This window comes from Canis aureus, chromosome 29 (genome assembly GCF_053574225.1).
Source record: "Canis aureus isolate CA01 chromosome 29, VMU_Caureus_v.1.0, whole genome shotgun sequence".
NCBI lineage: Eukaryota > Metazoa > Chordata > Mammalia > Carnivora > Canidae > Canis > Canis aureus.
The window spans coordinates 5969786-5984149 of record NC_135639.1 but is presented as its reverse complement, the minus strand read 5'-3'; the positions used below and the strand labels follow the sequence as shown (position 1 = coordinate 5984149).

General features: G+C 49.9%; 1 protein-coding gene across 1 annotated transcript in view; it reads right to left on the bottom strand.

The window, feature by feature from the left end:
- Positions 1 to 14364, bottom strand: part of ADAM12 (ADAM metallopeptidase domain 12) — a 331885-nt gene that overhangs the window by 106723 nt on the left and 210798 nt on the right. The window contains exon 5 of the mRNA XM_077877237.1: positions 4499 to 4575. Coding sequence (XP_077733363.1) covers positions 4499 to 4575 — 77 coding nt within the window. The remainder of the gene's footprint in view (positions 1 to 4498; positions 4576 to 14364) is intronic.

Here is a 14364-nt window from a genome sequence, read left to right as displayed (position 1 = left end):
TGACGGACTAAAACTACTTCATAGATGTGTGGAAGCTACGGTTGGAGGAGGCCTGTTTGTTTCTTACTGGCCTGGCCCTCATTTGTCCTTTTCCTGGCAAAAGCTCACTGGTTTTCCTTGGTGTACGCACCTTCCCAACCTCCCAACCTTGGGGTTGGATGTGGTTCACCCCTAGCCTGGCCCAGTGAGTGAAGCCAAAGCATCATACTCACCACTGGCCACTGTGTTTCAGGAATGGGCCTATGACCCAGTTGGGGCCAATCAGTTATGTTCTGGGGAACTCTGCTGAACTTGAAAGAGGGGCACCTCATTTTTCTACTTGCCCCCTTAGAACGTAAGCCTGGGGCTGGCTGCAGTCCCTCTGTCAGCCCAAAAATAAGCCATTTGTGAAAATAAAACCAGCCGAGAAGAAAGCAGAGACTAGAGTGAAGAGAGAATAGACTCTGATAGCATTAGTTAGACCCTGGATCCAGCCATGCCTGAAGCCACCCTGGCCTTTTAAGAAGCATGAATCTACCTCCAAGTTCTGTTTGGTTCTTTTTTGCCAATTCAAATTAGCTTTTCTGTTCTTTGCACACATTGACCTTTATGTTAACTTGAAGGCTAGAAATATTTAGCCTTCAATAAATGGCCTTTGAACAAACAGGTCCATCTTTCAGGCTCCAGGGAAGCATGACAGCGAAGTGTGGATTTTCCTCTTCTGTGTGTATTAGAGACTTTTCTTTCAAGCATGTTGGATACCACACAGGGTAGGCGGGCTACGATTTCCATGTGTGATCTTTGCCACTGTGGTCTTGTGTGCATCCACCGTGTTTCCCTTAGGAGAAGGACAGCTCTGCCCAGGATTAGCCCAGAAGTACCGCATGAACACGCCTCCCGACTGGCCGGTCCAGTCCCAGAATCAAAGAACGCAAGACAGTCTCAAGAGTCTGATGGTTTTTCCATTGGCTGCTCGCTCGAAGTCGGGCACAGAACTGGCTTTCCTACAGGTCACTGCACTCATCTTCAAAACCACCACTTTAGCCGGAGACTTCATTCTATTTTAACACAGGGACACCGGGGCTCAGGGAGGTCGAGTGACTTGCCCACTGTCACGCAGCTGGCTCACTGCTCGGGCTGCTGTGCGTCGGGGCAGAAACACCCGCCGTCGGCCCCAGATCATCCGTCTTGAACTGGTCACTCCCCTCATCCCAGATGCCCTGAGCTCTGACCCCACGCTGTCCTTCATCTCTGTTCACCTCTGTCTCCCCCAGGAGCCCGAGTCTGCTTTTCCCATCAAGACGGGACCCTGTCCCCACACAGCTCTTTAATCCTCTAACTGACCCCATTCTCACTCTTCCCATCGTCCCGCTCACCTCCCGACTGTGCTCTCGGGACTCGCGGTCCGTCCTCACACTACCCTCCCCCTGACCCTCTCCTGAACATCTCTCCCCTCTGCGCCCTGCTGAAACCTGGCCGACCCTGTGACACCGCATCCCTGACAGCCTTTCAAGAAGACACTTCATTGTTCAAAGTCCCTCCCTCGTGGACCTCAGTGCCTCGAAGGGGGCAGGTGTCCTCTCTCTGCACATCATCACTTGCAAACGCTCTCCTCCTCCTCCTCCTCTGCTTCCTCCTCCAAGCGCCCACCGTGCCTGTCGGGCCTGCATGTGTCTGGGAGGGCCTACCCCGTGAGTGACTTTGCCACGGCTTCCTCAGTCATCACTCACTCAGGAGGAGGAGCTTGGTCCTTCCTTGGGGACCAAGTCCCCAGTACCTTGGGGGAGTGAGTCTTTTGGTGGCGAAGGCAATGGTCAGAAGCTTATGCAGATGTGAGAGGCACTGGCCTCACTAAACCCTTGAAGAAGTTTCTGGTCTCCCGCAGGTCTGCAGGTGCCACGTCTACCTGGGCTCCCATCCCTCGCCAGGGTCACTGGGAGGGCGTCTAGCTGAGCTCTGCTTCTCTGCACGTACGCCCTACAGCGTGTTTTCAGCCCGGTAGCCGGAGTGCCCCGTGTCAACGTGAGGCCAGACTTCAGCATAAAGTTCCCGTGACCCCCGTCGTAAAGAGGGGAGAGGCCAAGGCCCCTCCTTCTCCCCTGACCACAGCCCCCCCTCCTGCTTTCCCTGCTCCGCCGAGCCCCGCCAGCCACCTTGCTGCTCGGCCAAGCCCGGGCATTGTCCTGCTTCAGGGGCTTTGCACATGATGTTCCCTGCGCCAGGAAGGCGCCTCCTGCAGATGCCGCACGGCTCACCCCTGCCCTCTTCAGTGCCGGCGCCCAGCGGCGCCCAGGATGTGCTCAAGGGCCGTTTGCTGAAGGAACAGCAACGAGGTAACTGTTCGCACAGCAGATCAGCGGACGCCTCAAAGTTCCACAGCGTCACATAAATGGAATATCAACAGCGCTTCCTAAAGGCAACAGCGCGCAGAAACGTGTGCGCACCCTCCGTGGGGTGAACCAAAGAGATTTAAGTCTCTGTCTCCTGACGTGCAGAGACAGAAGGATCAGGGGACACAGCAAAGCTTTACGGTGAAGCGTATGATGTGACGCTGTTTCTATTAAAATAGGCAAACACACGCGTGCCCAGGACTTGGCAAGCGTGGGACGAGGGCAGAGTGGGGAAGGGGGGGTTAGATTTTTGTACATATTGTTGGATTCCGGTGGGAAACCCTGAAAATAAACCAGGTATGTCAGGGATTGGGGAGGAGGTGAGGGGACAGCAGTCTCACCTCTGCCGGCCAGCATGGAGATTAGGACAGACGCTCGAAGAACAAGGTGGCAGGACAGGCGCTGGTAAAGGGAAGGCCCCTCTGCCCCCGTGGCACCTGCTCCCCCCCCACCCGGGTCCTGTGCACAGAGGCGGGGCCGCCCCAGGTCCCCGGGCAGCGCAGGGAGGTCTGAACTTGAGAAAAGCTGGAAACCACCCAAACGCAGGGCATGGAGGCTGCGGAGAGCTACAATGCGGCCAAGCCGAGCATATTTGTCAAAGGAAGGAACCAACCGCACACGAGCCAAGGAGGACGGATGTCAGAGCCGTGCCTCAGACAACAGCAAACTGCGGAGTGGGACGGGATGCCCTCCCTTGGCATTGTAACTTGTGCAGGTGACCCGGGTCATGCAGGATGCGCAGCAGCTTGGAAGGACGCGTGTTTCATGTGAATGGGGGGCACCTGGGGGCGGGGAGGGGGATCAGGATGGGAGCTGGAGGGTGCAGTGGAAGGCCCGGCTCCGGGAGGGTCAGGACCAAGGGGCCGCTCGGCTCAGTGCACCTGACACATGGTGACCACGAAGAGGCAGACAGGGGCGCCGGCCTCATGCAGGGATGGGCTCCTGGCTGCTCCTGTGCACCTGCCAGCCTGTCCCCGGGTGTGAGCATCCCAAAGCTGGGGCAGGGGGCTTCTCTGGGCTCCGCATGCCATGCTACATGGGACAGTCACTCACAAACGCTGGGGCTGTCACTAGGTGCGGGCCACAGGGACTCTCTCCTAATCGATGCATTATTTGTTGAATGCTGGCTGTGTGTCAGGATTACTATGGGGCAACATTTCGAGTTCCCGTTTCCCGTTTACGTTCAGTGGGGCTTCCGTCTGCATCCACAGCTGTTAACACCCCGATGAGGGCCAGGGCAGCCAGCACTTCCCTCACATTTGCAGAGGTTGACTGATGTGTGTGTGTGTGTGTGTGTGTGTGTGTGTGTGTGGCATTCGTGTCCATGTGTGGTGCCACATGTCGTGTGTGTACAGCATCCCATGAGGGACTCCCAGAGACGTGGCGTTCCTGCTGACCCAGAGGGCAGCCCTCCCAGGCCTTCGGCCCTCTCTCCCCGTCTCAGGACCCAGGACCCAAACCAAGCAGGACTTGGGGGGATACAAGCTGTTGGTTCACAAACCCAATGAATGAATCCAGTAGAAAGGCTGAGGCAGCTGGAAGTTTGTTAGACAAACTGGTTTGTCTGGAAAACACACGAGAGCCAACCGGTGGTGAATGAGTGTGATCTGGTAGGACGAGCCATGAGGGTTGGCTCTTCCAGCCACAGAAGGGAGCTGTATCCTGACACGTGCCGCAACCTCATAGCAAAAGGCCCTACAACCCACGCCTGGCTTCAGCTCACACTGACCTCTGTTCAGCTGGTTGCTGGGCTTTGTCTCTTAATAGGGGGAGGCCCCTGCACGTCAACCAAGCTGGCAGCCTGAACACTAGCACCTGAGGTCCTACCTTTTACCACCGGGAATTAAGCACAGAGCCACATAAAGAAAACATAGTCATAAAATCCTTGGATGTAGAAACTCAGCCAGTTCAGCAGCTCTCAACTGACCAGGCCTGAGAACCTTCTAGAAAGAGTTGTGGTGGCAGAGAAACTAAGATCCTGGGCACGCTGTGCTCCAGGTGGGGCTTCTCCATCTCACTGGGCGGAGGCTCAGGCCCCATCATCTACTCTTGATCCTTGAGAGCACATGGGAGAGGAAGGAGGAGGCCGTGTGCGCCAGCCCAGGGCCAGCACCATCAGCACCACTTACCTGAGGCCAGAACAAGTGCTGAGGCTGGCGGTGGAACCAGAATACCCTTGCACGTGTCCGTGGTAGTAGCAGTGACCCTAGGAAGAGGAGAAACTCGGTTCAGTCAGGGTAGCTTCTCGCTCGCTCATGATAAACCAGCTCCTCCCACCCCCTAACTTGCTTTCAGCCCCGGGATTCCCTTTTGGCATAAAATATTGAACCAGCGGTCTTAATATTTAATGCTAAGCCCGGCGTGACCCCGGCCAGGATCTCTGGCAGGAAGGCCTGATTTACTTCGAGATGATCAATGGGGTTTTAAGTTGTGTCCCAATCCCACTCTTGTCTCTGATGCCCTTCAGGGAAGCTCCGATGCCGAGTGTTCCACAAAACCCAGTGGCAGGACAAATCACATTGACTGACATCCCCTCCTACCCTCCTGGAAACTGTCTCTTGTACTGAGATGAGGACCTCTACGGCCTATTTACGTGCGCTGAGAAATGTCATAAAATGAGGCCTAAATCTCTGGCTTTTGGAAACAGAAAAGCAGGTGAGATGGGAGCTGGAGGGGGCCTCCCTGAATTGCCCAGTCGAGAGCCGACAGTCCCTGTCGGCAGGAAATAAAACTAGGACGGTCTTCTAGGTCTGGGACAGAAGCCCCCGTGTGACACGCCTGCAGGATCCCACTTCTTTTTTTTTTTTTTTTATTGGTGTTCAATTTACTAACATACAGAATAACACCCAGTGCCCGTCACCCATTCACTCCCACCCCCACCCTCCTCCCCTTCTACCACCCCTAGTTCGTTTCCCAGAGTTAGCAGTCTTTACGTTCTGTCTCCCTTTCTGATATTTCCCACACATTTCTTCTCCCTTCCCTTATTTTCCCTTTCACTATTATTTATATTCCCCAAATGAATGAGAACATATAATGTTTGTCCTTCTCCGACTGACTTACTTCACTCAGCATAATACCCTCCAGTTCCATCCACGTTGAAGCAAATGGTGGGTATTTGTCATTTCTAATAGCTGAGTAATATTCCATTGTATACATAAACCACATCTTCTCTATCCATTCATCTTTCGTTGGACACCGAGGCTCCTTCCACAGTTTGGCTATCGTGGCCACTGCTGCTAGAAACATCGGGGTGCAGGTGCCCTGGCGTTTCATTGCATTTGTATCTTTGGGGTAAATCCCCAACAGTGCAATTGCTGGGTCGTAGGGCAGGTATATTTTTAACTGTTTGAGGAACCTCCACACAGTTTTCCAGAGTGGCTGCACCAGTTCACATTCCCACCAACAGTGTAAGAGGGTTCCCTTGTCTCCGCATCCTCTCCAACATTTGTTGTTTCCTGCCTTGTTAATTTTCCCCATTCTCACTGGTGTGAGGTGGTATCTCATTGTAGTTTTGATTTGTATTTCCCTGATGGCAAGTGATGCAGAGCATTTTCTCATATGCATGTTGGCCATGTCTATGTCTTCCTCTGTGAGATTTCTCTTCATGTCTTTTGCCCATTTCATGATTGGATTGTTTGTTTCTTTGGTGTTGAGTTTAAGAAGTTCTTTATAGATCTTGGAAACTAGCCCTTTATCTGATATGTCATTTGCAAATATCTTCTCCCATTCTGTAGGTTGTCTTTGGGTAGGATCCCACTTCTTGAATAACGTTGCTGCTTGTGACAAGAAGCCACAGCCTGGCCACTTCCTTACCGAGACAGAGATCTGTCCAGAATCCACGTGGCAGGAGCTAACGTGGCAGCCCCCACTAAGTGGCTGACCCACAGGAAAAGCTAAGCACACTCCGCTCGCCTCACTTGTGGCCTCTGCATGCCAGTGGCGTGGTCTGGCAGGGCAGCGGTGTGGAAGGAGCAGGACAAGTGGACGTTGGGCTTCGGCCTGTCCCTGCTGTGTCTGCTGCAGCACGTGGCTCCTCCACTCGTGGTGGCAGTAACCCACTTTCCCCAGGGCAGAGCTTGGTGTCCAGCTCTCCCGCCCAAGAAAAAGAAAATTCTAAGACCACCTTGACTTTGCTAAGAAAGAGGACTGGCTGGGATGAAGAGGCCAGTGGTCTCCAATAACACCTCCAAAAAGGGGTCAAGGTCACCTGTCACTGAGTAGAGAACAGACTTCTGGGACCATCTGAAAGGCAACTAACTCAAGGAGGGAGATGGGAGATCTGGACTCTTGTTATTTTGACTTTTCTTACTGATTCCGGATTTTCTCCAAAAATTCAGGATTTTAATACTTTGCCTACTACGTGAGAAACGATTTTTGAACTTCCTTCTATCTTTTGTTGTATAGTTTCCAGTTCTTATAAAGAGACATTTTCCATCTTTCTCCTTATGAATTTTATGTACTGCTTAGAGGGGGCCTTCCCCAAGGTCACACATATGTCCTTTTTCTTTTCTTCTATTTCCATAGTCTTGTACTTAGCCCTTTACTCTCCTTGGGATTTATTCAAGGAGTGTGAGGTCACAATCTAACTGTCCCTCACACACTAAGACCCAGTTGTTCTCTGCTACCATTTTCCCTTTTGTGGTGATTGGAGGTGCTCCGTATCATATATGGGATGCCCACACCATGTGCATGTCTCTGCTTTCGTACCCCATGAGCTGTCCCCATTGAGACAAACCTCCGTGTGTCCATTCCAAGACCACGGCACCATTTTCGTTCCTACTGTCCCATCATACATTTTGATGTCAGGTAGTATAAGTTCTCTGTTTTGATTAAGGTTAAATTCAACGACTACAGGATTCACCTTTTAAAAGCATTTGGTTAACACGTTCACAACGTTGTACAGCTGTCACCACTGTCTAATTCCAAAACCTTTTCATCACCCTGAAGAGAAACCTCATCCCCATTAGCACTCACTTCCCTGGACCTGCCCCTCCTGCCTCAGCCGCTGGCAACCACTAATCTACTTCCTGTCTCTATGGATTTGCTTATTCATTCATTTCGTGTAAGTGGATTCATACAATATGTGGCCCTTTGTGTCTGGCTTCTTTCACTCGGCATAATGTTTACAAGGCTCATTTAGGCTGCAGCATGGGTCACTCCTGTCTATTGCAGAATAATATTGCATGCTCTGGAAATGCCACATTTTGTTTATCCATTCATCAGTTGATGGGTACTTGGGTGGTTTCCACTTTTTGGCAGTTGCGAACAGTGCTGCCACGGACATCCTACAACTTCCCGTGTGGATGCACATTTTTTGGTTCCCTTGGGAATATATTATGATACATGATTTGCAAATATTTCCCCCCACTTTGTGTGTTGTCCTCTCATTTTCTCGAGCATCTCTTTTGAAGCACAAAAGTCGATCATTTTGATGAGATCTTTTTCCCTTCGGTTGCTTATGTGTTTGGTGCTTGGTTATCTCAAGGTGCTGAAGATTTCCACCTATGTGTTCTTTTAGGAACCCTACAAGTAAAAAAAAAAAAAAAAAAAAGGAACCCTACAAGTTTAGCTCTTCTATTCACATCCTTGGTCTACCTTGAATTAATTTTTATATATGGCTTGAAGTAGGAGTCCAGTTTCATGCTTCTGCATGTGTAGATCCAGGTGATCCAGAGCCATTTGTTAAAGGGCTGTCTTGGCAACTGTGTTAAGGGCAGGTTTTCTTTGGTTCTATTCTTTGCTTTGACTATTTCTAGGATATTATTGCCTATTTTCTCTTCCCGATGAATTTCAGGATCAAATTTTAAGCTCTGTAATAATCCACTGAAGTTATTTATCTATTAATAATGTGGTTAATAATCCATTGTAATAAATCCACCAAGATCCATTTTCCTATTCACATACATGGTACGTTTTTATGGCCTTCCATCTAGTCTTGGATTTTTTTCATATTGCTGTCATGAAGTTTTCATTAAGGTTATTCCTAGGTATTGGGTAGGTTTTGTTGATATCATAAATAGGATCTTTTTTCTATTATATCTTCTACATCTATTTTTAATGTAAAGGAAGACTGGGTGTTTTTCTTAACTTATCTCCTATAAGACCATCTTATCAGCTTAGTTTATAGTTTGTATAAACTTAGCCCATCTTGGATTTTTTTTTTTCTGCTCTTGATTATGCTGACTGCAAACAATGAGAGTTTTGTGGCTCTTCTTTTGGCTCCCAGACAATGTTGAGGGGTGGGGTGGGGTGGCTAGGCGTCCAGGGGCCAAGGCAGGAGAGACAACTGCTCACAGAGGGAAAGCATGTGCAGAGATGGGAGGCAGTTAGTTCTACTTGGCTGGAAGATTCTAGGGCAGGAGCAGCCATGGTGAGGCAGACCTGTCCAGTGAGTATATGGCTCAGGGAGGACAGTGGTAGGGGAACACCTGCCCACCGGCCACATCAGGTATCCACCCAGACCTGGCTGCCAGCTTGCCTTTTTAGTGTCCACGTGAAATTACTTTTGAAAGGCTCCACGCCCCCACCCTCCCTTATATAAGTGGACCTGCGTACTTGAGGGAGGCGTGGTAACAATTTTCTAACCATGAGGGGGCCATGTAACTGGATCATAATGTCCCCAGGGTGCCCGAGGGATCCCAGCGGGGGAATTTCAGTCCTGGGTGCCCAGCAAGCACATCAGGGCAGAGAAGGCTCAGAAAGCGAAAGAGCAGTGGCTGATGGGTTTAGGCCACCCAGGGTGACCAGAATCACGGATTTTGTCTGTTACCCATCATACACTCCAGATTTTGTCTCATTTTAGAGAAATACGAGATGTTGCACTGGCAGCCGAGTATTGGTTAAACAATTAAAAACCAAATAGCGACAATAATCTTAATTGCTGACCTCTGAAATTTCAAACTCATTTATTTTCAGTCTCAATTTATTTTTTAATAGATTATTTATCAGACGTATTTTCAAATTAAATACTCAGAAATATAAGCTCATTAAAGCATGAGCTGAGAATAAATTAGTATAAAATTAATTTCCAGTTCACCAAGTGGGTTGAAACAGTGCTGATAACAGAGGGTCGGTGGGGGTGGATCCTTGCTCTCATGAGCTGGTCCTGAAACCATCCTGCCTCTTTCCATCATTACTGGGGTTCATAACTTATTTCTTAGTGCTGAAACTACTTTTAAAAAATATATTTATTTGAGAGAGAGAGAAAGAGAGAGCGAGCAAGCATGCACAAGCAGGGGGAGTGGCAGGAAGAGGGAGGGGGGGAAGCAGATTCCCTGTGGAGCAGGGAGCTGGACACAGGGCTCGACCCCAGGACCCTGGGATCATGACCTGAACCGAAGGCAGATGCTCCACCCACTGAGCCCCCCGGGCACCCCAGTGCTAGAACTACTTTCGCTTCATCTGAGGACAGCTAACAAGGCCACTGCTCACTCCTTAACCTCTTAGATTACCAAGTATAGTGGCTAGAACTCCAAATTCCAGATTCTCCAGGACAATTAGAATTTCATGAAGTTTTAATTTTTTCAATATGATTCAGCACACGCTTAAACAACTGTGATTTCATTTTCAGGATGCAGCAAGTCATATGGATAACCTCAAACTCAGAAAGACATGCTCATCACACCATGTACTGCATAATTGGTTGTGAATTTGATTACAAGGAGTGGAAGAGATGTAGCCTTGTGCTCCCTGGGAGGTTTCGCCCCCTCCAGCGGTGGCTGAGGCAGGGGGAGCAGTCCCCCACTTGGAGCTGGGGGGGGGTCCTCCAGGTGAGTGCTGCCACCATACCAGAGGGCCAGGTTGCCTCTCGTGGGCTGATGCTAAGAGGTAGGATTCCATCAGGCCCTGTGGATTCGCAAACACCTGGCCTGTTGGCTGCGAGGGTGACCGCGCCAGTGAGAGACACAGCAGGCATCCATCACACCCTGGGAGGTCCTGCGCCCATGGCGCACTGCAGCTACGATCCCAGCACTTCCCCTTGCGAACATTCCCGAAGCATCCCCTTCCACAGCCTCAAGAGTGCCAACTACTATCTCTTTTTTATCACACCCGTGTCTGTAAAAGGCGTCGCTGAATAGAGGACACTGTCCCGCTAGCACGTCGATGCTGCTGTTCTGCTGATCCAATACATTCTGTTTCTACCAACAAAACATAACACAGAAAACAGTCCCAAACATGCATAACCACAAAATTACATCTTTTCCTTTACAAAACCTCTAACTATGTATTTTATATACTTATTACTTAACCTAATGCATTTCCCCACTCCAGTAAAATAAATTTTCCTTCTGTTTAATACTATCAATCAAATGTAATGGTGGGTAAGAGGGAGATGGAACAAGAACACTTGGGCCTCAGAAGAGTAGCCCTCCACCCTCTGCCATATGGGAAGCAAAGTACAAATTCTGTTACCCAACTCTCAGCAGACTTGAAAGGGATTTTATCTGTTTAAATTGCTAACAAAAATGGCCTGACCTTGTGATTCCAAAGGAAAGGGAGCAGACAAAGCCTGTTAGGGAGGATGCTGAGCAAAAATTATCTTCCATGCCACTTTTCCTCAGGAAGTTGACGGCCACCCCCACCCGCCAAGGTGCATCATATGCAATGTGCCCAACTGCCTCCTCATGTTAGTATTGGAATCACACAGGGTTCTAGCTGAAAGGGTGCTTCAGGTCGTCTAAGGCCAACCTTCCTCTTTCAGGCTACCCCCTTCCTGAGCAGCTATGGAAACTGAGGCCCCAACGGGCGAAGTGACTGTCAAAGGCCACGGGCTTGGTCGGTGGCACAGCAGAGGTACTGACATTTAGACCTGACTCCAGGCCAGACGGCTTCCCTCTGTGTCTTGCCACTGTGACCATGTGCCCCTGTAGGTCTCTCTTTTTGGACAGAAGCGATCACCTAAAACCCAAACTTAGATGCCTTCTGGAATCCAATAGAGCCTATTGTAATGGCACTCAGGGAATTGTAGGAAAGTGAATTGATTTCCAAACTCGCAGAGAGCCCTGCAGATAGAGGGAGTGCAAGGGCAAGCAAGTGTGTGTAGGTCTGCATGGAAGTGTGTGTGCGTGTACATATGCGTGCATGTACCTACATGTGTCTGCATGAGCTATTGGCCTGCACTTCAGCACAACCATGGTCTAGGCCGTGTTCCCTCGTATGGAACATCAAGCCCCACATACCATGTGTTTGCTTGTGGTAGTGCAGTCAAGCAAAGGAAAAAGTGATTTTGCAGCCCCGTGCGTCTCTCTGGCTGGGCCACATTACGCTCAGCCTTGAATGCGGGACAGGATCGCTGAGCAATAAGTCACCACGCCCATACTCCCAGGGCTATCTTTTGCTCTCAGCTCTAACAAGAACCATGTCTGGTTAAACGACTATAAAGGACGAACCTCAAGGGCCATTCACATCATTTCGCTGGGCTGGAATTCTGCATCAGGGAACACATGCTTAAGAAATCATGTTCACGTTCCTCGGGACCTCCCAGCAAACTGGGCCTGGAAACAGGATGTCTGCAAGAATGAGAGCGCTAGATGGATCCTGAGTGGAGAGTCTTGGAATCCGAGACGTGGAGTCTCAGTTTTTAATCTGTAAAATGGGAGTGACACTTACTGCCCAGGGTTTTAGGGATCCAATAAACATTTCACAAGGAAACAGTCTCTGAAAAGGCACCGTCAGAGATCTTGAATGTGAAAATAGGTATTGTAAGCCCGCTGTGCCATAAACTCAACTTTCCTCCGCGCTGAACCCTAGCTCTGTGTATTTTTGCTGAATGCATGAATGTGTGTGAGAGCAATGGACACAGTGGAGAGGAGGGGGCTGATTTTCTTACAGTCCTGCATGGGTTCCAAACCCCCAGCTGCAAATCTGCTTGCATGTTGTGTGGGACTTTGTTGAACTGTGAAAGCGAGCAGGAGTGGCCTGTTGGCAGCCAGGTCGGAAGAGCGGAGGGGCCAGTTGCCATTTCACGGGGACGCCTGTACCTGAAGAACTCTGCTCAGCACTGCGCATCACCCCCTCTCCTGGCCGCGGCCCACATTCTCATCCTGCTCTTATGATATAGAGGGACTTCCAAAGGAACATACGGTCCAGGGTGGCTATGAGTTGTTGTGGGCAGTGGTACCGCTGGCTCGCTTTCCTAAAGGCCTGACTGTGTGCCAGGTTCAGTGTCTGAGTCATGTTCACATTCATGGCCGGTTAAGTGCTTCAGCTGGGCTTTGAACCTGGGCAGTCTGCCTCCCTGGCTTGTGATCCTAACCTTACACACGCTGCCTCCAGACGGAAGGCCTCACTCACAGCCTTCCTCTCTGACAACTTTGGAAAAGGAAAGTCGCTCAAACCTGGGGTTCCTCTGGGAACTTGTTCCAGATTCCACATGGATTTGGCGCTTCTGTTGTTTGGCTCCTAGAGTATCGTTGCGATGGGCCCGTCATGTCGTCTGTAGTCAGACTGTGCTCACAGAGACTGTGTCCTCCTCCCTTCTGTGAACGGCCACAAAGCACTGGACCCTTACTGATCTCCATTCAGTTGGGCCTCAGAGCGATGCACTTAGTGAATTCCCAGAGGGCTGTTGGGCCTTTTCTCTCCCATGTCCCAGGACTGCAGTTCCACAGGACATCCTCTGCTCTCTCCCAGAAGCATCTGCTGGGTGTCTCCTTTCAAACGAATGCTAGTCCATTCCCTAATCCACCTTGCTACAGTTTTCTAGACTAATTCCATTACCACAGCCAGGAACACCTAACAGAGAGCCTTCTGTGTTCTGTTCCAAATGAATCAGGCAGGATCACAGTGGCCAGAAGCTCCAATTTTAGAGTCTGACTACATGGTCTTGAATTCTTATCAGCTCTGGGGTTGATCTAGTTACTTAACTCTGCTAGGTTTCAGATTCCTTATCTGGCTGTAAAAATAGCAAACACTGATTTATTGGGAGGATCAAACAACAAAACGTCTATGCCTTGCATATCCCTGGTGCTCACTTAATGCTAGCAGGCGTCATAGTGAGCACTCAGTATATGTTTGTTGTCGAGTGAGCATCTGAATGAATGAGTGATGCACACATGAAGAAGGAGGTATATCATCACCTCTGAGGAATGTGCATGCTGGTCTAAGAAGTCTGGACTCGATGGAGGGGGCATTGGGGAAGCTACTGATGATGATCGAGGAGGATCAAAGTAAGTGCAACAGGAACTGGCACAAAGAGAAAGATGTTCTGGAAGGACAGGACTGCTGAGCCAGGAAGAGGGGCTGGATTGAACCCAGGGGATACAGGAAATGGAGAGATAAGGTCAGATGGCTGTGACGTCTTGTGGTGGAAGGCAGGGCCTGCGCTGGGAGCAGAAGGGTCCATGGACAAGGAAAGTGTGGAAGATGCGGTGGGGCAGGGTCACCATGGGATATCGTCAGTGCCCCAGTGGGTGGAAAAGCCGAACAGCCACGTGGGGAGAGTGGATGGATTGGATGGGTGTAGAGTACAGTGAAGGCAGGGAAATTAAATCCATTTTAAAGTATTTCTCAAGAGTCTGATAACAAGCCTTTGCTCACACCTGCTACACTTAATGAATGGCCTGCGACTTCCCTCCTACATCCAGAGTCATCTTTTCATACATTTCATGCTAACTGTTGAGGGGTGAGGTTGACTCCCTAAGATCCACTTGCCCTGAAATGTTTAGTCCAAGCCAACTGCAGACATTCAACTCCTTTTATTTATTTTTTTCAGAAAGGGAGAAAGAGAGTTGGTGAGGGAGAAGGGCAGAGAAAGAGAGAGAGAGAAAATCTCAAGCAGACTCTGTGCTGACCATGGAGCCTGATGTTGGGCTCGATCCCATACCCCTGAGTTCATGACCAGAGCTGAAATCTTAACCTACTGGGCCACCCAGATTTCCCTCTTTTTTTTTGATAGAAAACATTTGCCATGGAAATGGATGGGATGTCACCCAAACAATACTTTCAACAATCAAAATATTGGATTCCACATCTGCCTGATGGTTAGCCTCACTTA